Source organism: Lucilia cuprina, chromosome 6 (genome assembly GCF_022045245.1).
Source record: "Lucilia cuprina isolate Lc7/37 chromosome 6, ASM2204524v1, whole genome shotgun sequence".
Lineage (NCBI taxonomy): Eukaryota > Metazoa > Arthropoda > Insecta > Diptera > Calliphoridae > Lucilia > Lucilia cuprina.
The window spans coordinates 62,152,375-62,179,942 of NC_060954.1; the positions used below are offsets into that span (position 1 = coordinate 62,152,375).

The window sequence follows — 27,568 nt, forward strand, 5'->3', positions numbered from 1 at the left end:
AAAACGCAAATAATATATGTTTTTAAACCCATATTTAAATGTATTTATTAAATGTGAGTATTATATACAATAAATGAATATTAAACAAAAAAATATATATTTAACAAGTTACGTTGCACCGACTTAAATATTTAATATAATAATAAAGGCAGCTAAATAACATAAATAATATAAAATCTTTTTAATTGTTTTTTTTAAGTTGATTGAAAAATGTTTTTTGCCGATTTTTATAAAATTGCAAAAGTACCGTTGGTTACAATTTGAACAGTATTAACAATGGCAACACTTTCGATTAAAATTTATCGTTTACCCAAAAATATCATCACTATTTACTCTTGCATTAACACAAAATTGGTAATGAAATGAATAATTAAAAAAGTACAACTTACCACAAAAATTTCATATTTAAAACAAAGCTATTCGCTTTAATAATCAATATAACTTATCTTCTTAATTGAATATTAATTATAAACATAATTTTTCTTAATTTTTTAAGAGACAATTCACAAACACCGCCATTTAGCACTTTTTAACAAACACAACTGCCAGATTAACAAAATTACACGCTGTAATATGGCAGCTTTTGTAAATAATTTGACATTTACTAATGTATCGATAACTTTATTTTGTAACCATTTGTCATCTCTTACTAGATTTTCTTACTACGTCAGATTTTTAAGAACAATAAAAGTTATATTAAAAGGGAATATATTATTTGTAACAGTAAAATAATTATAAAATAAAAACGACCGAACGATTTCAACTGATAAATTACATAAACGAAAACACTTTAAGAGAAAAACAAACTAAATAAACAAAAATAAACTACGTGTCTTTTTAAGTGACATCAGCCTGAAAAAGAAAAACAAACAGCAGCATCCCACAATTACAACAACAGTTATAACAATAAGATCTTAAATAATGGAGGAAGTTAAAGTAGACATGTCCGGGGATATGAATGTGCCCAAAACTGAGCCTAAAGCACAATTTGATTTTAGTTCCTTTACAAAGTTTCAAAAAATTCCCACACCCATGGAATTGATACAACAGACACGCCAATGCATCAGACCCTGGTCGGAGTTTTTGAATACGAATAACTTTAAAACAGCCGCTAGTATGCCACGTTTGACTAGCCGTTTTGTTAGGAATTTGGATTATTTTAAAAGCAATTATATATTTGTATTCATTGTCCTGATGATTTATTGCCTGTAAGTGTAATATCAGTTAAATAAAATTCTTGATAATTAAGTATGTGTATTTTTGCAGCATCACTTCTCCTTTAATCCTGTTTGTCTTAGCCGGTGTGGCCTATGCCAGTCACAGGGTCAGAAAAGCCGATACCCCCGTCAGTGTGTTTGGTCATCAATTGTCCACAGCTCATCAAATAATGGCTCTTAATGTGGCTTCCGTACCCATACTTTTCCTAGTAGGGGCAGGTTCCGCATTATTTTGGACTTTGGGTGTGTTGTATTACATTTATTGTTTTAAAATAATGTCTTAATTAATATTTAATTTGATTGCAGGCGCTTCCTGTTTTGTTATTTCCCTGCATGCCATCTTTTATAATATAGATGCTATTGTAACAGAAGAATCAGAGGGATTCTTATCGGAAATTGTTTAAACAATCTCAACTAAATCTATTAACCAAACAGGGGCCTTATTTTCGTAACTAAAGCAGATTAATTTGTTTTTTTACGTGATTTTATTTGAAAACGACTTCACTGTTATATTATATATATATATATATATATTTATGTATAGATGTTGCATTGCTTTAATTTAAAAGATATTTTAGAGTTATTTAACCAAATCAGAGGTTTGAATACTACTAATATTTGTATGTCTCTCCAATTTTTTTAACACTAATTTAAATAAAATGAAAAAAAACTAATCAATTGCATTTCTTTTGTTTTTCTAATACTTTACTAGACTTCATTTTCCATTATTTTAAAAACAAAAATTAAATTAAATTTCTAAATAAATTTATTTTGTTGTTTGTTTCACATACGTAGTAAACCTTCATAAGCAGAAAAGTTTAAATATAGTTTAGAGAGGAAAATTTGTTTGCAAAAATCACGTACAAAAAAGTAAGACTAAAAACGAATTAAAAAAAAGATAATTCATTTTTGTTGCATTACAATGAAAAAACATAAATAAAATGTTTAATTTACAACGAATTCTTTCTCTCAAATCGTTATATCTTTCAATTTCTTGTTTCTTTCGCTTTTATTAACTTAAATTTAGTCACATTAAGAGAAATAAAGAAATGCACACACATGTGTTTATGATGTTGCTGCTGCACCAGATGATGATGCTGACGATGGATTCTTAGCAATACGCTGGGCGTATAGACGTCTTAATAAACGGTTGCCGCAAAGGAATGTGAAAATGGCAATTGGTATGAGTAGACGCAATGTTTGGAACATGTTTAATTTCAACCAAAAGACAGTGAACAACACTAATATGCCACCAAAACCAAGATGGAAACCAATGGTGCTGGGGTGCAAAGTAAAATTTCCAATATTAATGCCCAACTTCGACCAGAACACCAACAATAGAACCAAAGGAGTCAAACAGAGACCGGTGAAAACATCTGAAACTATGCGGGATGGACGCTTATCGGGCACACGGAATTGATGCTCAATTTCGGGTAGAGGTGAACGTACGGGTTGCTTTTTGGCACCTGTGCAGTTAACACGAAAATTAGAATTACATTTATGCAGTAGAATTTAAAAGCTTTCTTACCTCCAGCAGGGTTATTTGCGGGGAATTTGATTTCAATTTCTGCTACTAGCCATTGGAACGAGTTGGAAATGGAGGAATCTCCCACAATTAAATACATTTCATAGAGACCACTCTTGTATTTGAAATCACCAGCTCTAGCTCCAACATCCATGTCAAATTTATAGGCCTTGCTGCTGTCCTGTTCCGCTACATAAATGATTTCTTCATCATTTTCCTTGTTGTAGAAGCGTACAAAGGCTTGGTGTACAGAAATGGGCTAAAAGAAAACAGTAAAATATAAATAATTTTGATTGGAACATACTTTCCTAATAAGAATGGGTTTGAAAGATATGAAATGTACTTAAATATATATTTAAGATCTTTGAAAGAATAGTATTGACTTTTTATTTTATAAAATTTGATAATGGTGATTCTGAATGTAGGACAGACGTCCAATAATTTAAAAATCAATTACTAACCTTAGTAGCTTGACTTTCTTCAACCAAAGTGGTTTTCAAAAGAACTTTTTGTGTATTATCGGCAGATAATTGTTCCTTAAGTTTATTGGGATAGGCTACATTTTGTTTTTTCACCGCAGAACTAGCATCCAATTCACCAACGCCAATTTCCAACTGTTGTACCTTGACTTTGCCTAAAACTTTGAAATTTAATTTTTGAGTGTAAGCAGAGTCGACAGAAATATCAGCAACATAAAGAGCACGAGCAGGTTTGTATGAAGAAAGATCAGCTTCATAAGTTGTTTTATCAGATGACTTGGAAGTGAAAGCCACTTTTTCGGCCAAAACAGAATTATCCTTCTTCAAAGAGATCTTGGCGAAAACTGTTTGAGGTGCGGGCGACAGAGGTTTGCCCAGGAGATCAACTACGGCCACTGTAAGACGTGGAGAATCAGCAATTAATTGACCATTGCCAATTAATTGAACGCAAATGGGAGCAATTTTGTTAGATGAGGTAGAAAGTGTTTTCAAAGCTTCAATTAGAACATGAGCACCTTTGGCAGTTTGTACAGAACGTCTAGAAAGGAAATAGCTGGCAAATTTGACAGTTTGTTCGGGGCTTACGGGTAAAGCCTTGTCAAAAGTTTTGGCTGTTTTAAAGGCACCATTAATAATCAATGCGGTAATACTTAAACCACCCTCAAATTGCAAAAGTTTGCCATCAACCTCATCAGCTTGTACTATAGCATCTTCAATGCGATCAGCAATAAAGGCAGCCGAAGGTCCCAATTCAGTGGCCACACTAAAAGCATAACCCAAGTTCGAAAGGGTATCATCCTTCTTCAAAAGTTCTTGCAAGTTTTTGACAATTTTTGCTACGGTGGCTTCTTCTATTTGTACACCGAGATATTTATGGGTAGCCACACGGTAAAAGATTTCCTGAGATGAAGCAGCTGGTGTCTTGAAGGCGGCATAAATTTTAGACAGTTGTTCGCCGGGTAATTTTTCAGTGCATTTTAAAATTCTGCTGGCACCCACCAAGTAAAAGTCTTTTTCAAATTCCTTTAAATGGAAACAACAACTTTGATATTAACAAATGTCTCCTACAAGGTTTAGCAACATTTACTTACATTCAATTTAGATTCCTCGTGCAATTTGTTGAGCTTTTGACATAATTGTTTTTTCTCATCGGCGCTTGTAGGTTCAATATTTAGCACAGCGTAATAGAGGGATTGTAAATCGTTGGACCCTAATGCTGAGACAAATACCGACTGAAAACGTTGTAGATCTTGAGCAGTTAAATGGTTTTCCACAGTACGGGCAGCTTGGCTGGTGGATAAACTTAAACTCAAGCTAATGGCCACTAAAAGTGACAAAACTGTAAAATAATATAAAAAACTATTAATAAGAATTTCGCTGCACTCAAATGTGATAAAAATTATTAATTTTTTCGTTTTCTTCATCAAGTGACGCCTTTTTTCCGAAACACACCGGCATTTTTTCACTGTATGGTATAGACCGGCTTTTCATTTTGTTTATCTGTTTCCAACTTTATTTATTTACACTTACCTAATTTATTCATTTTTATTTAATACTTTTATTAATAGTTGGAATATTATTAGTTTTACTAAATTTATTTAAGTAAAATTAAGAAAATATATAGAATTTCTTAATTTTTCACCACAAATAGTTCTTTTTCAGCGGTCGCAATATGACAGACACGTCAGCGGCTGTTAGAAATGCCAGATTGTAAAATATTTTTTGATATAAAGGAAATTATTAAATTAATTATTAATTATTAGTTAAAAAGTGTTGGTTTTGCTCATCACTTTATAGAGGCCTAATATTTATTTTCGATAAAAATTGATCAAAAAGTAATTTCTATTATTTTTCAATGTATTTCAAAGCAATAAAAACAAAAAAACGTTTAGATTAATTAAGGTATTAATTGCAAAATCTGGCTACATGAAAAGCTGTGTTTATTATTACAACTGCTGCCAGCATTCACTTTGAATTGATAACATTTATTATGTTCTATTAAGATTTTGGCAACCTTGTTTTGATTAACGGTACTTTGTTGTCATAAAAGAAAATGCTTTTTTTTCGAAGTAATTCAATTGTTGGTAAAGTGTTTTAAATAAATAATAAAACAAGTGTTATTAAATTAAAATGTTGTAAATTAATACAAGGCAATAATTTAATTCGTGTTATCTAAATGTTAAGTGTATAATTTGTGCTATTTTATAAAAATACAAATGTCACAAAAATAACAAATGGCTATCTTGTGGTGCTGCAATGTAATTCTTGTTTTTAATCTTTATTAGTTGGTAAAATATGAAATAATCTACAAAATTGTGTTAAATTAAAGAAGTATAATAATTTCGGTGTGTTTTCGTTGTTTGTTCGACATTATTTCTAATAATTGTTGACTTTGCAAATTTGGCCAAAGTAGCCTGAACTTCCGCCATGCATTTATTGTGTAAAATCGCCTGCCAATGGGTCGCACTCTTAAAAATCCACATACATACATATACGTTGTATGCAGTTAAGAAAGGGAAGTCTACATATGATTTACATAGGTAAGTGCGATTTATTTTAATTTATAATCTTTTTAAAATTTTGGTAATGGAAATCGAATAATTTGTGAAGTAGTGATAAGTTTCGACTGGTGAGTGCCAGATGTTTTTCTAGAAAACTGTTTAAATATCCTATTTTAGAGAATTTAAAAATTCTTTTAACTTATTAAGACAATTTTAAATATATAAAATACTATTCCGATTTGGGTTTGAAATATATTTTGATCATATTGGATTCTAAAAATTGCAAAAATAAATTTTAAAATGAAATCATTATAATTTATTTGGTTCCAAATACATATAATCAAATCTCAAAAATTTAATTTTCAACCAAACTGTTCAGTTTGATCTTCAACGGGACGTGTTATAGAATAACGCTTTTTGAAATCTTTCGTTATATCGCCCGTATGATTCCAGAGTGTAATGGCAGTGGTACAATACAAAGGATAACGATTTATAACAGCTTCCTTGGCAGCCTCATCCACCGGAGGCATGTCTTTACAAAACTCCTCATAGTATTCGCTATTTGATTTTTCAATTTGTGGATTCATTAAACGTTCATTGTGGCGTATATACTCATCGTAAAGTTCCTGCCAAAGAAATTGCTCAAAGCGGCGACTACGTGTGGCTACAAATATTACAATAGGCTATATATTAGTTCTTGTAAGTTTTTGACATATCGAATATGTATGATTGTTTTTACCTGTAGGTTTTTTCAGTTTAGGTCTTTTATAATTGTCCTTCATTTCACTAAAAATATTGCGTTCGCACATTGTTCTTTATATGTAGACAATATAGAAATAAAATTTGCTAAATATATTTTTCAAATAAAAATATAATTTTTATCTTTGTAAAACTATTGCCATGTAAAAGTTTATTTATTAATTGTTAATACTACCATGGTAATAAATATTCGTTTCTAACTATTAATTATTGTTTGTCGTAGTTGCAGTCGCATTCTCGTCTTCTACCAAAAGTATAACATCTTTCGGTTTTAATATAAAATAATAAACAATTATAGTAGCCACAAATAATATACCACTATAGATAATGCCCTCGAATATGAAACCAAACCACCAAGATTCAAATTCTTCTCGAGCGTACCATATCATGGTCATGGTTAGATTTTCAGCCATCGAAAGCAAAAAATAACATACAAACCAGACGCGTATATGTTTGAATTTTACCCGAAATTCAAGTAAAATATATAGATAAACATAGGCCAGCAAAAAGTAAAATATAGTTCTGTTAAGTTTTCCCTGGAAACGTGATTCCAAATACAAGGCAGCCAACATGATAAGATAATGTACACCCATTATAATTAGAAAAGCTTTTGGAAAGAAGACACAAAAAGCTGACAGCGAAAGCATACGCATAATAACAAATGCTATCCAACCAAAAAATGCTATAGATTTAGCAGCAAAGTCATCCTGTTGTATGCCATTCACCACCTTTGTGGGACGTGGCAAGAAAAAGTCCACTACATCTTGTGGCGACTGAGGTGGCGTTTTGCCGGGGTTATTAGAATCTTCTACTCTTTTGATGAGCATTTTAGGTGGTCTAGGTACATTTTCCTTGATATAAAGCTGAGCATTTATAAGTAACATGTCCTTTAAAGTTTCCAAATGGGAAAAGGCTCTAGAACGTCTTTTATTGGCCTCATTGCTACTTTGTGTAGATGTTTGGCTTCGTAGTTGTGGACCATCAGTTGTATCATCAAATCTAGTAGATTTTGGTGGTAAGGGTGGTGGAGTATTTGGCACTTGATCAAATTCCTCGATGTTGTTTAGGGTTTCTTGAGAATTTACTTTCAATAGTGGTTTCGTTTTGATTTTATCGTCATCTGTTAGATGGGTTGCCAATAATGCAGTTTGCTCATCACCCGCATCATTGTCTAACTCATCATAGCCATGTACCTGTACGCTATGACTAATAGGTTCTGAGACTTGTACTAAACTTTCTTGACTTTCAGCCATATTTTGACTGTTAACATATATACGAGCATTATCTGCAACATTATCTTGATTTCGGGCCTTAAAATTTTCCATAATTTTTTCCGATGCAGGAAATTTATTAAGCGTACGTTCCGAATCTCGTTTCTTGCGTATACACTCCTCTTGTAAACATTTATTTTTCTGAAGTTTTAAACGACTTTCTTGTTTTTGTTCGTCCGTTGACCAGGGATAATGACGTCCCACTTGTCGTTGACTTTCGAAACGTTGATAGGTGGCGGTAATTGAGGCCAAATCTATGGCAGAGAATACTAAACTGATTGCCTGAACATTTGCTGTAATGATAAAGCGTGTTTTCAATTTATTACTTTTTTAAAGAAATTCAACTTACTGGTTTGAAAGTTTCTAAATAGATCTTGTGTTAACATATGATAAAGCTGGAGTATTATTTGAGGTGCCGACTGGCCATAGGCCTGCACTAAACGATATAGCTCACATGTTGAGCATTCTTCAGCCTTTTCTAAACACTCCATACGTGCCTCGTCATCATCATCGTGAAATAAGGCTTCTATAGACCAAAATACAAGTTTTGCAGAGCTGTAACGGTTCAAAAGATTACAAAAAATAACTTGTTCCGAATTTTTTTAATGCAACCTTTCGCATTTTCAATTAAAATATTATCGACTTTAATAATATAACTTATAAAAATTATAAAGAGTATTACTTTTAGTTTTATATTTCTCGTACAGCCCTCGTATAATACATAAAAAACACCGATTTCCGTTGTAAGTGATTAATAATGAATGTAAGTCGAACCAAGTTAATGGGCATTTAATATATTTCTTATCTTTTCATAATGGCAACATTGAAAATTGCCCTTCAAACTTACCGATAAATCACAAAGAATGGAAATAAAACCATCTGCAAAAGTTGCATACAAACAAATTTCACTTGAGTACCATTTTGTTTTGGTTTAATCCATTGAGCTTTAGAACTTAAAACTAAAACACAGGTCACGACAGGCGGTAGCAATATCAAGCTTAGAGTGCCCCAACCAAAATCCGTTTGATGTGATTTAAAATGTTGATAACTCACAGCACAATCCGCCACAATTTGTACAATATAAACAAGCAACTCGAGCACGTTTGGCAAGATATACGAAACATAAATGCGGGTACGCGATCGTATCGTTAAGCCTAATATATGATGTGGTGGACTACAGGCATGTTCTGGGTCCATAATGTCTTTAGGTTTACTTAAAAATTAAAATTTTGTTTAACTTTTATTATATTCTTTTTACTATACCGTTTTAAATGCCATGTTAGGTTTACGAAATTCTAAAAAGAACTAATTTACTACCGACATGAGTCAGTTGTGAAAAGCACACCTTATGGAGGTAATACATTTTTTAGTCTCTCTCATTACCACAACTGATAAGATAATAAAGTACCTGTTCGAAGGTATTATTTACAAATTTATTTGTTTATATTTCTTGACTTTTTGTTTATACTTTTTTTGTTTATCGTATAATTATGTTTTTGCATTCGTCATGAGTTGATTTTTAGAAAAATTCACCTTTCGACGTTATTGGCCTATTAGAAAAATATTTATCTTTCCACGAATCAAGGTAAAAATATTATTAGAAGTTAAATAAGTTTCTCTATGTTTATATTTAGTTTTTATTGTATTTAATATTTGAAATTTGTTAGACTTAATACTATTTCATCCAGTGGGAACGTTTAAAGGGGTTATTTTCCAAAACAACAAATGAATCGTGTATATTTTCCGAATTAAGGGCATCTTTACGCTGTGTCATTGTGTACTTGGGATTTCCCTCAATTATCGAAGTGTTTGCACGACAATTTTCAGCATTCTTTAAAACCGACCCAGTAGCACGTCGACCAAACTTGGGTGTCTTTTGTTGTTTGTATTGCTGTCCGATGTTTTCCAGGCCTGGTGAAGATGATTGAGGTGACTCCGAAATCAGTGGTCGGCGCTGACGATTTATGGCAGTGTTGGTTTTTTGATATTGCGGTGAAACCGATTTGCGATGAAATTTCTTGCCATCTTTGGGCATTGGAGTCTCTATAACGGCTTTTTGTTTGGGCGATCTTTCGCGTATTTGGTAATTATAACAGGCTCTACGGTATTCGGGTGTTATTGTTATATCAGTTTCCGGTTCTACAATACTGGGTGTTGAGTTTGAAGCTCCTTCATATTTGCGTGGTGAAACAGAAGATCGATTGCGGGAAGAGTTTGTGGTAGTGGTGGTATTAGAGGTGGGCAAACGGAAAGTGGATGTAGGTTTTGGTACTATCGGTCTAGAGCGCGGAAAGTTTAAATAGGTATTTCTATATTCTGGATTAAATTCGAGTTTTCCTTTCAAATGCAGGTAAGGTTCACGGCATTTACCCTTTTCGGGCAATTGTTTAACTTGGGGATCACGGAAGCTCTCAAAATATTCTGGCACATCTTTTGAAAATTCTCCATTTGGTCTTAAATGGTCTTCGGTTTTCAAAGATTTCTCTTTTACCGTTTCTTTGGGTAAATCATGAAATTTTTCGCGATACTCCGGCATAGTTTTGGAATTTTCATTGGGATTTATTTGAATTTCTGAACCCGACATGAGTAAATTATCATTCTTTATGATGGGCATGGGCTTTGAATAATTGGCATACATCTTAAAACTGTCTTGATATTCGGGTATGGTATGAAAATCACCCTGCATTTTAATGTGACTCATTTGAGGTATTGAGTGAGCTTTCTCAATGAGTTGTGGTACAAATTGCCTTTGATATTCGGAGGGTGTAACATTAAAATGGCTTTCATCAGTGATGGCTCTTCTTTGCAAATGACACTCTTGTTGCAAATCACTGGCTTTTTCACGTTTCACTTTATCTTCATTTACTTTTTGAATTAATTCCACATCAACCGATGATTTTTCCAATGTTTTATTTGTTTTAACAGGAGATTGTAAACTAAACATTTCTCTTGGCAAAATCTTGGTGGCACGATCCACCATGGGATACATAACATAGGATGAACGATATTCGGGCTCCATATCAAAACCACCAGTAAAATGTAAACTTTCAGGTTTTTTCATAGGATATGAACGAGAACTAATATAATGTAAAAAATTGTAAGAAGATAAAAAGTTATATGTAGGTATTTAACAGCAACTTACCTTTTATAGTCTTCTGGCGTAAACCACAGATAACGATCCTGATGTTCTGATCTATTCAAGGGCATTAAACCTTCCAAACGCAACGAAGTAGCTTTTCTTAGCGACAGCGTTCTAATCGGTGGTGCCAAGTCAAGATAACTTTTTCTATATTCCGACTTTAAAGGACTAAAAGGAAGCACTGAATCATTCTTAAAATCCGTCAAGCATATATTGCTTTTTGTTAAATGTTCTGGTGGTTTTCGTCTTCTATAAAACTTCAATTCATCTACTGTGATATATTCGTGTGGATGTTTAATAATAAAACGATCTGAATGTTTCAGAGATGCTGGCAAATCTGGTTCGGAAAACGACAAACGATCACTGTCAAAGTTAAATCTGTAATAAATACAATAAGAAAAAAAGAAGAAATAAATTTTTACAAAGTTAAGTTGTGTTACCACGACCACGTCTAACTTTTCCTAAAGTTCAAGAACAACTAACAAATAATTTATTAGTAAACGTTACTAACGCTTTCTTCACTTTAAGTTCTTCAACATTTCTTGCCATTTTTTCTAAAAGTAACAAATCACATAGTAATACATACATAATACATTATTAGTTGTATTCCCTTCATTATAAAGGAATTTTTTGCATGTTTTCCTATAATGTAAATTCATTTAGGAACTTTCAAAATGAAAGACGACAAACAGACAGACATGTCGACATGCCTTCATTCATCCATCCATATTTCGTATTAGGTACACATAATAACATGTTGGCTTAGTAATCTAAGGACCTATGAACCTATATTTATACATATGTATGTACTTATATTGGTAGTACATATTTTCAAACTAGAACACTGCGTAATATTTGAATATCACAGACTTTTAATGAAATTTTAGAATACACTATGTGTTCTATATATTATCTAGCTAAATTGGAGTAGGTGAATTAGAACATATTCTAGTCACAAGACTAGTTCTCAGATAATTCCTTTATTTCAGACTTTTTTCCTTTATTCAAACAACCTATAGTGTATAATATCATAGACGTTGCTCCTTCATCGGTATTACATTACAATAACTACTAGTAATGGAATTTTTTATTAGTTGTTGTGATGTTGCTTAGCACAACTTTGTAAACAATTTAAATTGTTATTGTGTCTACAAGTAAAATATTCAACTTGTTTTTTTTTTTGTCTTTTAATCGAATGCTAAACGACGTGTTATGATTTGTAGTTGTTTACTTCGCAGAATTGTTTACAGCAAAAAAAATGTTTTTAGTTTTGCTGTTTATATATTTAAATACCTTTAATGTCTACGTTTAAGGATATGCAGGATATTTAACATAATTGTCTTGTCATAATAGTGTACAATATCAAGGTGCTTAATTATATCTTTTACACTACTATAGTAGTAGTAGTAGTGTAAAAGATATAGACTAGTAGACTCAGGGCCAGTTTCTTTGTCGATGGGGTATCTGTTGTTTTCGCAACAGCACCGAACTTATCCCGAAATATTGACTTTACCTTACATCAGTATTTTAACCGCCACTTACTCTTCCCGTGAATTTGGATTTAAATCACAGCCATTACGTGGATTCCGAAGGAACCTCAACCAACTGACCAGTCAGGACATAGTCCTGCGGACAATTGGCCACCCGTAGTTCCAGATTATGCGGTGCTCTGGTCTGACCTCTTTTCAATCTATACAAGGACTAAACCAGGGAGTAGACTGTAACCAATTTTTTAGTCCCGGCCAGACTAGAGCTATTGGCCACCTCTTCACTCCCCGTGATTGCAATAACACCAAGGTGGAGGCTTCACCAAGGTAACATGCCCCCGGGGGTTGTTTTCAGATGGAAGTCAAAGTTGTCCATAAAAAATTTGGGAACTCTCGCTGTTATAGTCTTACGTTTTTAAATTTGTACTTTATGTGGAAGGTGAAACGACCCCCCCCCCCCCAACTTATAATCCTTGTATGTCAAAAATATTCATTATGATACTCGCACAGAGTTTGAACAGATTAACTGTTGAGGTGTTCAAGATATGCAGATTCTTGTATTTACTTTATATGAGAAGTGCCACTCCCACTTTATCTGCACCACCCATTTTTGTCCAAACTATTAATATTCAGACTAATGTTACTTCTACAAAATTTGAAGCGTCTTTTTGTTATAGTTCATAAAGTAATTTTTTTAAAGTTGTTGTCCATCCCAATCAAGTTTCGATTACAAATTCAAAATGAAGATGAAGCATAAGCTTCCGTTGGAATATTACAAGATCTAAAAGAAAAATAGTTCTAAAAGGGACAATAGGATTAATTATAAATTACTTTGCCATCCTCGTGTTATAGCAACTTAAAATGCTATTGTATAAAAATGTTTTAGCATTTTACATGCATTAATTGTAACCCATGTTTTAATTTAATTCTAAAAATATTTACAAGCTTCCATGGCTCATTAATTCATTTCGTTCATTTTTATTGGAATTTAATAAAACTGTTTTCAATTAATAATAATTTTTGACCTTGTATTCATTAGAGAAAAAAACTTATTTCTGGTTTTACGATTTGCATGTCAAAAACTAGCGATCCCAAAAATACATTTTCCATTTATAGTTTTATTTATTACTCCAGCTCTTGTGCTTAAAATGGGCATAAACATAAGAAATCACTATAAATGAAATAAACAACTTAAAAAAATACAAATCAAATTTCCTTCTTTTTACTCATTTTTACCACAAATAGAACGTAAGAAAAGCCGCTTAATTAAATATTCGCGTGGCACGCAATGAATATTGCAAAATGAAACCATTTTCATTTTCTAATATTATACATGTCCAAAGAAAAATCACCACAAATTGAATGGCTGTAATAACTTTAAGATACCCTATTTAAGACAAGTCAACTTGTCACTGAATAAAATAGTTGCCACATCATGGCAATTACACAATTTACTATTTAATCCAAAGTAAATAAATTCTGTCATTTTTTGTTTTTTTTCAGTTCCACTTGATTGAATCTTCATTGAGCATTTCAATTTAGTGGTCTGTAGACCTCTACCAATTGTACAGTGAGTGTATCCTGTTCTGTAGGCTATACACAATAAAAGAAACAAACAATTCATCAGGTTTTTACTCCTCCTTCATGTATTAAAGGAAAAAAAAACATGGGTTGTTGTACTAAAAAGCTATTAGAAAAAACATTTCATGGTTGACCCCAAAGTAGTGGTATAAAAAAGAAATGAGAAATAGTAAAAAAAAGTAGATGTTAGAAAGGATTTCAAACTTAGACTGTTTTTAGTGTTATTTATATGTATAGGTGTTTTAATATCCAGGCAGTTGTAAGGGTAGTATTTTATTGTTATTTACTTGTCAAGTCCAATCTAAGAAATGTAATAGTTTCAAAAGTTTTAATTATAAACATAAGATTTCGAAGCCATCTGGTGGTTAAGAAACTTAATAGTCCCGAAAGTTATAATTTTATACAAAAAGATTTCGAAGTTAGCAGGTGCCAATTTATAAATTTTAGGGAGTGTACATTTTAAATGTGGCCCTCAGCTATTGAAACTTTTGAAATCATATAGCTACTTATAAGTTTGCCAAAAAGAATCCTGTATAAGTACCATGAACTGCAGGGTGTTTTCAAATTTATAAAAGTGTGTGTGTATGGGTTTTTGACATTGACATGTATTCCTTTTTTTAACCAGTTTCACTTATTTCTTTAGTAGATTTGTATAAAAATATCAAGGTCAACTTTTATTTCTTTTTATAAAAAACATAAAGATTTAATTTGACATTGAACCAACTATAAATACTTGTTATCGTTGTTTCCTTTTGTAGTTATTTGCATTTATTTAATTAGTTAGTATCTAACATTATAGAGTCATAGAAGATATATTAGTCTGGAATGTTTATCTAGAGATACTAATGCTAACCTATTTTGTTAGGTAATTAAAAGTCTATGATCTATTAGGGAGTTTTGAGTGGCTAACCAAACTTAGTTATTGGAGTTCTAGTCAATTAATGAGGAAAATGTGTTGTCGATACCCATCCAATACTATAGAAAGTGAGCGCTCAAAAGACCCGATACTTTTTGGATCTAATGTTCACACTATCTTAATGTTTTTTATGATAAGCTGCTTTATCCAAATTATTCAAGCAACTTAAAAATATGTATTAGAAAACTCGTCCTCAGAGAGGACGATCTTAAAAAGAGCAAATTTGGATTTGAATGCCCAAGATAAATAGATAAAAAAGTATTTTTTCATCGCGTAACACAGAATATAACATTTATTTTAAAATGCAAAATTATAATTATTTAACAGAAGAACAAACCAGTTTAAAAATCATCAAGACCATATTCACTGACTTCCGCATATGTTTGTATTACCTCCAATTCACCCAGCAACGTGTATAAGAAAAACAAAGTATACATCAGAATACTGAATATGCCCACAGAGCGGCGAACATAAAAATTAGTGGTCATTGACCACATCAAGGTACAAAAGAGTATAATAACCATAAATATAAAACAATTTTCACCCAAAGGGCCACCAGGTATCTATTGTTGATAAAGAAAACTTAAAATAACAGAATTAACCGAACATCAAATACCAACACATACATGCACATGACCAGTTTCACTTCTTAAAGTTTTGATCACTAAAACTAGACCCAAACTGAGTAATGTATCTAAAAGGGTAATATGTTTTAATATATAAAACCGAAAAGAGATATGTGTAAAATTACTTACTAAAAAATGGTCCACCATAACAAGCCGCAAAAGCCATTTTCTGATAACCATGAAGAGCTAAAGCGGCATTTGATATCAAATCTCCAACGCCATTACCCCATGCTAATAACGTACAACCCAAAAAGGAGTTACTACAATTCATTACCAAGCCCAAGACATATAAAACTTCAACAGTTTCCGAGGCACAGGAATATATAACGAATATCGAACCATAAGCGGAAAGGAAAGCAATACACTTTGAGAAGTTTAAAAAAACATAATGCAATGTTAAAACAATTAAAAATGTATAAACGGGCAAGGCTTATTAAGAGATACCCTACACCAATGAGTATGTTTAAAATATAGATTTTTTAATAATAAAGCCTTTATGTTCTTTTGTGCCTTAATCTTGAAATATTTTAATGATTTGTTGTATACGGGGGCAACAAATATATGTCCCCATCTTTGTACAAAGGCCTCAGAATATGATTTTTATTATATACTCTGCTTCAAAGTGGTGTAGGGTATAATAAAGCTTGTTACATACCACATGAAAATATGGTGCCTTATCTGTGCGTGAAGAAACAAAAGCTATAACTGCCAGAGGAAGGGTTAAAATCAGAGTATGGCAACATATAGGAAATCCCAGCCAGGTTTGGAATTCAACTTAAAAAAAAAACAATTCTATTCTATAAAATAAATAATTCAATGTAAAATTCAATTCAATATAAAAACTTACAAATTATAAGAAATGTGGTAAAAGGCAAAATAACTATTTGTACACAGTTCAAAAGTTTGGACCAACCATGTCTCTCTTCCTCATAGTTGACTATGGGTATGAATAGAGTTAATATAAAGTTCATGGGTGCCTTGAGACAAATTAAACTCTTTCCAAACCAACCAGCTTTCGACCATTCTTCGGGGTCTATGGGATTGAGGGTTTGCCACAATTGTTCAAATAAATGTTTATTGCGACTGACATCATAACCAAAAAATGATTCTCTTGTAGCGTCGATATTTATAATGACCCTGGAACCTCGAGCTAAAATATCTATACTAGCTTCTTGGCGTAAAGTGGTGTAATTTTTAAATTCGACTACTGAATATTTTAAAAGGAAGATAATTATTATTATTTGTTTAATATTTTCATAAAGGAGTCTGTTACAGTATTCTGATCTAAAGAGGAATTATTTTTTCTATTCTATATCATAAAATAGGGAAACAATAAATTTTTCAGAATGAATTCTATTTAAATTAATAATAATTTTACTTTCACTCTAAAAGGAAGTCTAACAGGCCCCTTAGTTTATTTTAAATTACCCGACATTGTTCCTTTAAGCATTAGTTTTTCCATTTCTATAAAAGGTTTAGATTTAAGGAGATTTTAAAAATTATTATTACGTAATTTGTAAAACTTTTAAGATTTAAACTTACTGTTAACACGACGTTTCAATAAATATTGATCTAATAGTATAACCACCAAATAAGCAAGATATATTGATATAATGCCTAAAATTTTAGGAAGATCTTTCTAGAAACAATTTCAAATCAATCTGGTTTAATCATCACTTACAAAATGCCTCTAAACGTGTAACATAATTATCACTTTCTATAGCATAATCAATATATAAAGTACCCAATATGAAGAATGTAGTATCACGCAAAAGATTACTGCCACTTATATGGAAGGGGCGTATAATACAAATTACACCACCCACGAAGGTAGTGACATAAATAGCAGCACTAAGAAGATTTGAGTACAAGGTAGTTGTGGGATCATCTATACTGGCCAAACTTGTGAAAAGATCTGGTGAACCATTACCAAAAGCCAGCAGAGTAACACCAGCCAAATGCTCACTTAAACCCATTACTTTCGACAGCATTTCCAAAGAAGGACAGAAACTTAAATAGAAAACCAAAAGTAATATCATAAGAAAAACAGATGGCCAAAAACCTACAATCTATCGGCAGTGCTTCCAAGAATGATAAACATTATAAAACACAGACATATGAATAGAATCAAATACGCATAAAGTTGAGCATCACTGGTGGGATTCAAGGAGCAATATAAGATGTCAATATAATTAAAGAAATAAGCTTTATCTTGGCATTCTGCGGTATTACGCACATATTCACAGCGATATTCATACTCAATATCTTGGACACTTGAGCAGCTTAACTGAAACAGCACAAATAAAGATCACAGCTTTCTTTTTATTTTCCAACCAAAAACAAAAACACACTTGTTCATTTACTTACAAAATTACGAAATTTGGAGAATTCTTCAATGTAGAGCCTTTTAGAGGTATTCATTTTTATTTTGTTTTCTATTTTTTTTTTAATAAATTTTCTTCACAATTATGTTTTCTTCCTTTTTTCCAAATTAATTTTTATTTTCAAACTGAATTATGAATTATGAGTTTTATTTCAATTATGTATATTTTTCTACATACCCCATGTTTCCGTTCCGTTTTATTTCCTTTAATGTATTTAACAATTTTTACTTTTTTTATAATTAATTATTTGCCACTTCAAACCCCCAAAAAACATTATTTATTTAGTTATCTTCAATTTGATTTATTGTTTCTTATGTTATTTTCACTTTTACTTTCTTTTTTCTGCACATTTTTAATCACTAATTCCAACCATTTGTTTTAAGTGTAAAATCAAGTGTAAATATTAATTTCCGTTTTTAACCGGAAGTAGCCTGAATTCCTAGGCGCCATATACAAATTTTTAGTTGTCATTGTGTTTATGTCTCTTTCATTTAATAATTGAACATTTATTTCTCCTCTTTAACATATGTATGTATGCGTTTCAATGCGTCTCAATGCTTTAAGTTTGAATTGAATAAATTATGCTAAATAAATCGAGTAAACAATTGTTATTTTCTTTTTCAATGTTTACCCTGTGTACTTAATCGCTTGAAGTGTTTGTAACAACTAAATATTATTGTTTAACTTAAACACTAACTAGTTGGCTGGTACGTAGTAAATATTTTTGATTTTTTACACACATATTCCTTCGCATTAAAGCAGTGATCGGCAGACTAGATAATTACTAGTTTATTGTTCGGTATATTAACTAATTTATGGATCTGTCTATGGACTATTAAGCACAAAAATATAAAGTAAAAAAGTACCCAACAACTTTTATATGTATAGTGAGGATTTAGACCCTATATAAATCTCCCTGTGCCGAACACTGTCTCCATATGTATGTGTATTACAGAGAGTTCTTTTTTATATTCTAAAAATTCCAACTCTAAATATAATATATGAGTAAAGGAATTAAAACAAAGAAAATACAAACCAAATAGTGATGGTATTTCTATTACGTTACAATTGTGGTTTCATTGTATTTATTTTTCGAAACATTTTGCAATAAAACATTTGTCATATCAGTAGTAAATAAAAAAATGTTAGGAATTTGTAAAGTTGACGTTTAGATTTTACAAACGTTTTTATCGATAAGTTTTATATTCTCACCTCTAAGGAATTTTACACTTTAAGGATTTGTGAGTGTAATTTTTAAAAATTTGTATCTAGTTAATGGTTCAGTCCAGTTTTTAGTCTAGTCTATAGTCTAGTCTATAGTCTAGTCTATAGTCTAGTCTATAGTCTAGTCTATAGTCTAGTCTATAGTCTAGTCTATAGTCTAGTCTATAGTCTAGTCTATAGTCTAGTCTAGTCTATAGTCTAGTCTAGTCTATAGTCTAGTCTAGTCTATAGTCTAGTCTATAGTCTAGTCTATAGTCTAGTTAATAGTCCAGTCTATAGTCTATATTCCAGTCAATAGTATAGTCTATAGTCTAGTCTATTGTCTAGTCAATAGTTATTCTATAGTATACTCTATAGTCTAGTCCATAGTGTAGTCTTTAGTCTAGTCTATATTCTAGTCCATAGTCTAGTCTATAGTGAAATGGTGAACATTGCTTCATTAAGAAAGATCAATGAAATTCACATTTCATAAAATACAACTTATTTCATTCAATAATCACATAGAGATCGATTCGCAAGATCATAGACTTAGAAGAAAAAAATTTTTTCCTTTCCTCTATCCAGTAAAATTTAATGTCATGATTGTTAACTGATTGCCCGTTAAAATATCGAGGATAGGGTCTAGGTCTATACGTAATTATTTAAAAAAAATAAACTTCAAAATAGTTTTGACAATACGTTAAAATATTTTTCAGTGTAATCACATACATATATCTCTTTGTAATTAGCAAACTTTTACCCGGATATTTTAAACATTCTTGTTAGTTTTTTCCAAACTACCATCACTACTATTTTTATAGACGTTGCAATTGTTAAAGTTTATGAAATTTACGATCTTTCATGTCTACACAGTGTTACGATATACTCTGAACGTTAAAATCACCTGCATTTTTTTCTTTGGTTTTAGCTTACACTCCCTGATATTTTATGGAGGGTAAGGAAATAATTCAGACTTATAGGTATTAAATAAACCTTTTTCACGGATATAGAGAAATATTTAAAACTTTACTTTTAAGAAAATTTAGTAAAACGCGAAATTATATAATGTTTATTATGGCATTCCATGAAAATCCATGTAATATTGCAATGTCAGAATTGTGGGAGTTATTGAATAAAAGGCTAAATATTTTAAACAGAATTGATTCGATTTGATTAATGACTTTTAAAAGTAATAACTCAAGTTAGTTGACGAACGACTTTACATCGAATATTTTCTGTTCCTGAAGAATAGTAGTCCTTACACACATTCTCTGTAATGTATGTGAAATGTACTTTGTGCAAAATGATGGGCAAATCCAACATTCACAAATTCACATGAATGTTCAAAGGAATATAAGTAGAGAAATGGAAATAATTACATGCCAACAAGCAATTTGTAAATTCTGACGTTAAAATTTTTGTTGCTTTTTGTTTTTTTCTTAATTTTTTTTTATTCTTAGTTTTGTTTTTTGACTTTGTAGCTTCGTTACCTTTTTGATAAGTTTGAATTTAATTTACAAATTAATGCTTAAAAGGTTTCGTACGGAAAAAAGTGATAATAATTTAATTTTAAAGAACGCTTTCATTGTTGCCCTTTAGAACACGTAATCGAATTACGTTTAATTTCAAATTGTTTCTTTTTATGTTCATCGGTGCCAAGTGAATCTCTACCATGCCACTTACTAGTTTTATATCTTACGTGAGTTGTGTGTTAAGGTTAACACTATGATACTTTGAAGTTAGAAAAATTAATATATATATCGGGATAGCTTTTAATTTTTATAATGTTATATAGACACAGAAAAGAATATATCAATGCTGATGATCTTATTTTTGAATTTATACAACAAATTTCATGTGTATATATTTTATTTATAACATTTGTATTGTTCCTTTTATTTATGGCGCCGCCCATGCATTTTCTATATTCAATAAATCTTATTATTAAACAAATTTAGAAAATGGAACAATTAATAATAAAACTAGTAAATTAGTTCAATGCCACCTACAATATGTTTTCAGCCGTTTAATATATATTTAGTCAAGTAGGTCAGTCCTAACATCTTCCCGTCGCCATCAACGCACACGTTAAAACGTGTTCATGCTTCAACATTCTTATTTGTTGTGCCATTTTAAGAAACTCATACCTTTAATTTTGCACCATGGGTGGTTGTTAAATCAAATACAATTTCTTAAATGAAACTTTTACTTTTCTATTTCCTGTTTATGTTTTTTTTTTCCAGTAGCACGCAATTTCTAAATGGCATTTGGTTGATTGTAAGTTCAAATTAAATGAATGAATGAATGAACGAACGAACGAAGAAAGCATTGATACCTTGATTAAAATATTGTCCATTCATGTCTAACTAAGTGTATTAGATTTTCCCTTTCTTAAAAATATGCCCTAAAAGGGTCATGGAAATACTGATATTGAAACCAAGTGAGTGTAAGTGGTGAATTGTTTTTGTTAAATATTTAAATTAAAATTAAATAAATGTGAAATGGTTCCAAGGTAGATTTTCTTTAGGATATATGTATGTAAAGTGTGGAGGGTTCTCGTGTAAAACTGATTGGATCTCGGCTAGTTTGCAAGAAAGTTAATACCATTTAAAATGTTCCAATATAATAGAAGAGAGTCTTAGTCTCTCTTAAAAGTACCTAATTCTAATAAATTCAATTAGTTGCACAGCAAAAACTTTTATTACCAGCTAAGGGGTTAAAAATCTACTTTCAAAATAGAATTTTGATTTAATATTTTAACACGAAGTTGATATTGAAGATATAAAATTACTACACTCGCTTACAAATAGGAAGTTGAAGTAGTACCTTCCACGATCGTTAAGTGCTACTTCAAAAGTAGCACTAAGTGAATTTGTTTACCTTCTGTCGAAGTGATGTTTATTGACTTCCAAAGAAGCTAAAAGAATCCAATTTTATTTAAAATTGAAGGTATATTTTTTGTTCTAATTTTTTAAATTAAACCCATTTTATTTATAAATGCGTTTAATTTATTTAAGTCAAATCACTTCCTAATATTTTCCAAAAAAAGAACATAAAAATTACTTCCTGAGAATGACTTCAGATGTAGTGAATTTGGAATCAAATAAAAAAAACACATCCCTCCTATGACAAGCCTGTGTTAAAATCATCACTTTTTCAGGTCTTTTTCTAAAATTCTACTTCTATTTCGCTTCTTTGGATATTTTTTTTGCTGGGTAGTAGTAATTGAGAAGTAAGTTTTTAGATAAGTAGAAGTAAATGGTACTACACAGAGAGAGTTCAAGATACACCTTCCACCATCGCTAATAGTTTCCAAACAAAAATAACATAATTATTCCATTTGTGTAAAAAATAAGGACTCCTTTCCAAATAATGTTAGTTCGTGCAAGTTATTATAATATTTTTCCTGGGTGTTCATTGGTACTACACAGAGGGAAAAAACGCTAGAAAAGTACCGAAATTGATACAATCCGTTGCTTATTACATTTGTAAGAATTTTGACAAGGTATTTTTATACAATTTACATAACACGCATTTATTATTTTAACAACCACCGTTGTCATTTTGACAAGGCATAGTTGTAAATGAAACAACGCTCTTTTGTCGTACTGATTATGTTTTGTTTAATAACGTCGTGTTTTTGTTGTTGATTCAACAACTATCCGCACTTACTTTGAAAACGGATGATATTGAAAAATATAAACGTGTTTTTTCTTTTCTACTATACACTGAAAGAAAATTCGTTTATTTAGTTAATGAAACATGTTCATCATATGATATGCTTTAAATATATGAAAAATTTCATTGATATAATGAACAATTTTGTTTCTTTGAAAACGTATGATATTGAAAAATAAACGTCTTTTTTTTTCTTTTATAAACTACACTGAGAGAAAATTCGTTCATTGAGTTAATAAAACAGGTTAGTCATATGTTAGTCTTTAAATATATGAAAAATTTCATTGATATAATGAACAATTTTGTTTGGTTAGTATAAAATCAATCATTATTCATTTTTATATATATTATTCAATTTAATTTTGAAATCATTTAAGGCAACAATACTTACGAAAAACGGGAAAACTCTGCAATCAAAAGCCCAATTTCGAATTATCGTTTTATCCTGCAGTTAATAGGAATAATACACTTGATATTTTTTTAATTTCATTTAATACCATTATATTTTTTAACTCTATTTTCATTTTTTCTTGGTTTTAATTCAGATTCTAATGTAATAATGATTATAAAGTAGAAAAATATATATGTACACATTAATTAATGTAAAACGAAAATTGTTTAATATGATTATGAAGTGAAACATTTATGTATGTATTTTTTTAAGGCTTTTTAAAGTTCATTAATTATATAATATATTTTTTTTTTGTTTTTTTAAGAAGTGACAATTTTTCAAATTGAAATTTGTTTTTAAAAACTACTCTGACATTTAGTTATATGTGTAAAGCAAATAAAATGAAATAAAATTAAATAATAAAATAAATTACAATAATATATGAATAATTCAACAAAAGTTTAAAAAGTGTTTTAACTATTAAAAGTATCAGTTCTCTGCATCAGCTGGGATGTTTATTATTAAATTAAGGATTTCTAAATTTCTTTTTAAAGTTATTAAAATGTTAATAATCAGCATTATCTGAACCAAAAGACAATGTTTAATTAAAATATTGAACATTTTTATATGAAAAAATTTGTTTATTTTATTTATTTTAAGTTTAACCATTGTCTTAAGGTTCCGAATACGAGGGTATATTTAAATTTCAGTACGAGTACTAGTGATATATTTTTTTCTATTTTTTTACTAGAATTGATATTTGAAACTGTTTAATACCTGGATCAAATATTTGTTGTTTTCAGACTAATTCATCATGAGATAAAAACTAAAATTGAACTGAGAATTTTGTATTCAAAAAGTTTTTTATCGTATTTTTATATTTTTTTGGCACAAAAAAATCTAGAGCCAATTTTTTTTATTTAAAAATGTTATTTTTTTTAAATCACGAAAAATTGGGATTTTTAAAACGTTTTATTTTTGAGTTTTTTTTGTTCATTTAAACTTTTTGCTTGATTTTTTTTTTTTTGTAAATTTGAAACTATTTTTTTTTGTTGTAATACTTGATTCTATGCCAGTTTGTGCATATCTAAATATATTTAAATATATATAATTGTTTTTGTTTTTAATTAAGATTTTAAGCTAAAAAATATGATTCTATCATTTGTAATTTTAGCCAGTGTTTTGAAGAACAAAAATTTCTTCCAAAAAAATTTATGTGAGAATAAATATTCTGTGTGGGTGGGTGTTTGCATTCGTTTTACAATATATTACAGGCCGAACCATGCATGACTTCTGTCAAAAACATGGGTGTTCCTGCCCCCAAACCACCATCGGTCTTTTGATGTTCATTCTATAAAGAAATGAGGAGAATGTGAAATTTAGTGTTAATAGTTACAATCACTATCCATTTACTTACATCATCGTATTCACAATCGAAATAATGACTTTGACATTCCATGCAACGACATCCGTCTGACATTTTACACGTTATACCCCATTCCTTGGCCAAGTCCTTGTAGATTTCTTTTGACGATTTATTACTTATTATTTCCGGTGTCTGTGATAGTTCCTGCTGCTGATGCTGTTGATAATACTGTTGATGTTGCTGCTGTTCGCCACAATTTTCATATTGCAAATTGTGCTGTGAACTTGACTGTTGATTATCATCCCAGTGATTTTCGTTGGAGCATTCATTACCGCATTCGTTGGTACATTCGCCCGAATTTCCATCATGATCACACATTTGATTTTGATAATCCTCATCGTAATGGGATGCTGTGGGATAAGATTGAGAACTATTAATTGCTTTGAGGAAATAAATTCATTTTAAAGCAGCTCGAACTATATAATATGTACTTTAACCTGAACTATAGTCTGGTCAATAGTTTGGTCAATAGTCTGGACTATAGTCTAGCTAGCTTTTATTTGAACTGTAGTATAAACTACAGTTTCAACGTTAGTCTATAATATAAGCTATAGTTTTAAATTTTATTCTAAATTATAGTTTCAACTGTATTGCGGACTACAAACTGAACTATTGAGTGGATTATAGTCCAAATTAGTGTGGAGTTTGTTCTAAAATAAAGTGTGGACAAAAGTGAACTTATGGACTAAGTCAAGTTAGTGTGGAAGTTAGTCTGGACTAAAATGTAAACTATAGTATGAATAATCTAATTATAGTGTAAACTATAGTCTGAGCTTTTTTCGTAAATATAGTAGATTTGATTATGATAAAATAGATAAATATCCTAAAAAGGAACAAATGTAATTGTCATAAAAATGTTTAAAGTATTAAGTATTTCATAATTTACCATTAAACTCACCATCATTACAATATATACTGTGATTCATTAAAGGATCATAGAAATCACCGCTTTGATTCCTCTCACCCTGACCACCCGAACACGATGCCGTACCATCATTATTATACTGTTGACAATCTGTATTGTATTGTTGACCATCCGAACTATACTGTTGACAATTGCCCGAACAACTATTCTCAAGTTGTTCTCGCTCCTGATCTGATGATGAATCTGTCATATTTTCACCGAGTAAAAATTCTTGAGAATCTATTGATTCTTTGCGATCGTCTTCGTTAGCCGGATTTTCAACGTTATTTAATGTTGTATCGTTCGGATCGTTAATAAGATCTTCGTGTGGTTGTTGTTCGTTTTGAAGTTGTTGTTGTTGTTGCTGTTGTAATTGATTCGTGTTAAGTGTTTCGTTGTTATTGTTGTTGTTGTTGTTGTTATTATTATTCGTATTAAAGTTTTCGCGACAATTTGGATCCGTACAGGGTAATTCGTTGAGACTTAATTGCTCTAAACAAGAGTTTAATTGATCGTTAACATCATCATTATCATTCCTTGAAGCTGTGGCGTTGGCTAATTGTCGTTGCTAAGTGTCATAAGCAAAGAGAAGGAAAATTGTTTACATTGAGGTACTGGCACTGTTATTATCAAGCAAATTTAATTTACCTCGTCCAAAACACATTCATATGTTGGGGGTGGTGTACTGGGTATATTTTCTCCTTGTTTGGCTTGATTTTGATTTATGAACCCTGTAAGATGATGATGTTGTTGATGTTTAGAAAATGGATTATTTTATCTATTTTTTTCTTATTAAATTTGTTCTTATTTTGTTTTTGTACAGCTTAATTTGTAGACATGCTTAAATTGAGTGTTTCAGAGAAATTGCAATTTGTTTATTTAATGAGGTGTCGAGGATGGTGGTGATGATGATTAGAATGTGTTTATTGGTTGGTGTGTGTTTGAAAGATTGAAAGTGTTAGAAATTTGAATCTTTTTCATACATACAGATAAATAAATAAATAAATTACGAAATGGGGTTAAGGGCTTTTAGCAAATAAAATTATATCTTCTTTTTCTTCTATGTATTTATTTAACTGCATTATGTTACTATGCATTAGAATAAATAAATAGATAGAAGAATAGAGATAGATTAAGCAGCAGAATATAATCGAAAATGAAATTTTGTGCAAATGTAAGCATTTTATTTTGTTGTGTTTTTCATTTTGTCTACCACACACGAACACACACACACAGATATTGAAAACATCAATACAAGTTATTTTAGTTGTTTTTTATATTTAATTTTTTCTTGTTAAATTTTTATTGTATTTCTCTTACCCATTTTAAGATTGTTGCTTTTGTTGGGCAACAATAGTTTGCGTTCACTGGTATTGAGTGAGACCAAACTATTGCAATCCACCGAATCTATGGTTGATGAGCTTGCTCCAATGCCACCAAAAGTTTGATGATTTAATAAGGCCTCATTTACCTGAGGATCTGGTTCATGTTCTTGTGATGTGCTACGGGAACTACCCATGCGAAATTTTAATTTAAATGGTGCCATTCTCAAACCGCAATTATTATTCTTCTTTTTCTTCTGTTTTGTTTTTGCTTCTAAATATTTTGTCTTCGGGGTTTAGGTCTTTCTTTTGTACATTAAAGTCTTAGATTTATTTGTTTAAAAAAGTTTTTTTCTTTTGCTTTCACGACTACAAAAAAATTACATAGAATATACACCAACCAAAAAAAAGAAAGAAAAAAAGAAAAGGTTAAAAAGAAAGAAGGATCAAAAGTAAAAGAACAAAGAAAATTACACAAAAAAAGAAGGATAGTAAATACATAAATAAAATATAGTAAATAGAGTGAATTATTTATGTATAAGTTTGGTTTATTAATGCAAAGTAATTTAACTACATTGAAATTATACTCGAGGAAATAAATTTAGGTGAGAACTTTTTTATAGCATCCAATTAGAAGCTGTGTTTGCAAAAACGAGTCTATAGTCTAGTCTATAGTCTAGTCTATAGTCTAGTCTATAGTCTAGTCTATAGTCTAGTCTATAGTCTAGTCTATAGTCTAGTCTATAGTCTAGTCTATAG

The 27,568-nt window shown here is 30.6% G+C and overlaps 7 protein-coding genes across 7 annotated transcripts; 1 reads left to right on the forward strand and 6 right to left on the reverse strand.

Annotated features, from left to right (window-relative positions):
- The first annotated feature begins 652 nt into the window (after window positions 1-652).
- LOC111683738 (prenylated Rab acceptor protein 1) lies at window positions 653-1,891 on the forward strand. The gene is made up of 3 exons (XM_023445849.2): window positions 653-1,208; window positions 1,267-1,460; window positions 1,524-1,891. Exons 1-3 carry the CDS (start codon window positions 922-924, stop codon window positions 1,619-1,621), a joined length of 579 nt encoding a protein of 192 aa, XP_023301617.2. The 5' UTR covers window positions 653-921; the 3' UTR covers window positions 1,622-1,891.
- Window positions 1,892-1,965: 74 nt separating this feature from the next.
- On the reverse strand, window positions 1,966-4,912 carry LOC111683737 (dolichyl-diphosphooligosaccharide--protein glycosyltransferase subunit 2). Its single transcript, XM_023445848.2, has 5 exons — window positions 4,752-4,912; window positions 4,313-4,560; window positions 3,204-4,244; window positions 2,746-3,001; window positions 1,966-2,683 (listed from the first exon to the last, which is right to left on the reverse strand). Exons 1-5 carry the CDS (start codon window positions 4,762-4,764, stop codon window positions 2,283-2,285), a joined length of 1,959 nt encoding a protein of 652 aa, XP_023301616.2. The 5' UTR covers window positions 4,765-4,912; the 3' UTR covers window positions 1,966-2,282.
- Window positions 4,913-5,990: 1,078 nt separating this feature from the next.
- LOC111683733 lies at window positions 5,991-6,309 on the reverse strand. The gene has a single exon (XM_023445839.2). It carries the CDS (start codon window positions 6,307-6,309, stop codon window positions 6,085-6,087), a length of 225 nt encoding a protein of 74 aa, XP_023301607.2. The 3' UTR covers window positions 5,991-6,084.
- A 331-nt stretch (window positions 6,310-6,640) lies between these two features.
- LOC111683728 lies at window positions 6,641-8,954 on the reverse strand. Its single transcript, XM_023445830.2, has 3 exons — window positions 8,600-8,954; window positions 8,102-8,307; window positions 6,641-8,045 (listed from the first exon to the last, which is right to left on the reverse strand). Exons 1-3 carry the CDS (start codon window positions 8,947-8,949, stop codon window positions 6,685-6,687), a joined length of 1,917 nt encoding a protein of 638 aa, XP_023301598.2. The 5' UTR covers window positions 8,950-8,954; the 3' UTR covers window positions 6,641-6,684.
- A 407-nt stretch (window positions 8,955-9,361) lies between these two features.
- LOC111683731 lies at window positions 9,362-18,539 on the reverse strand. The gene is made up of 3 exons (XM_046953703.1): window positions 18,063-18,539; window positions 10,895-11,269; window positions 9,362-10,829 (listed from the first exon to the last, which is right to left on the reverse strand). Exons 1-3 carry the CDS (start codon window positions 18,065-18,067, stop codon window positions 9,428-9,430), a joined length of 1,782 nt encoding a protein of 593 aa, XP_046809659.1. The 5' UTR covers window positions 18,068-18,539; the 3' UTR covers window positions 9,362-9,427.
- On the reverse strand, window positions 15,135-18,036 carry LOC111677274 (mitochondrial sodium/calcium exchanger protein-like). Its single transcript, XM_023438371.2, has 10 exons — window positions 17,869-18,036; window positions 17,568-17,788; window positions 17,183-17,511; window positions 17,044-17,118; window positions 16,930-16,965; window positions 16,349-16,708; window positions 16,157-16,275; window positions 15,631-15,865; window positions 15,502-15,569; window positions 15,135-15,438 (listed from the first exon to the last, which is right to left on the reverse strand). Exons 1-10 carry the CDS (start codon window positions 17,920-17,922, stop codon window positions 15,217-15,219), a joined length of 1,719 nt encoding a protein of 572 aa, XP_023294139.2. The 5' UTR covers window positions 17,923-18,036; the 3' UTR covers window positions 15,135-15,216.
- Window positions 18,540-24,097: 5,558 nt separating the features above from the next.
- Window positions 24,098-27,194, reverse strand: LOC111677261 (probable serine/threonine-protein kinase DDB_G0278845). The gene is made up of 5 exons (XM_023438356.2): window positions 26,808-27,194; window positions 26,136-26,218; window positions 25,482-26,055; window positions 24,575-24,933; window positions 24,098-24,508 (listed from the first exon to the last, which is right to left on the reverse strand). Exons 1-5 carry the CDS (start codon window positions 27,031-27,033, stop codon window positions 24,416-24,418), a joined length of 1,335 nt encoding a protein of 444 aa, XP_023294124.2. The 5' UTR covers window positions 27,034-27,194; the 3' UTR covers window positions 24,098-24,415.
- Between the last annotated feature and the right edge of the window lie 374 nt (window positions 27,195-27,568).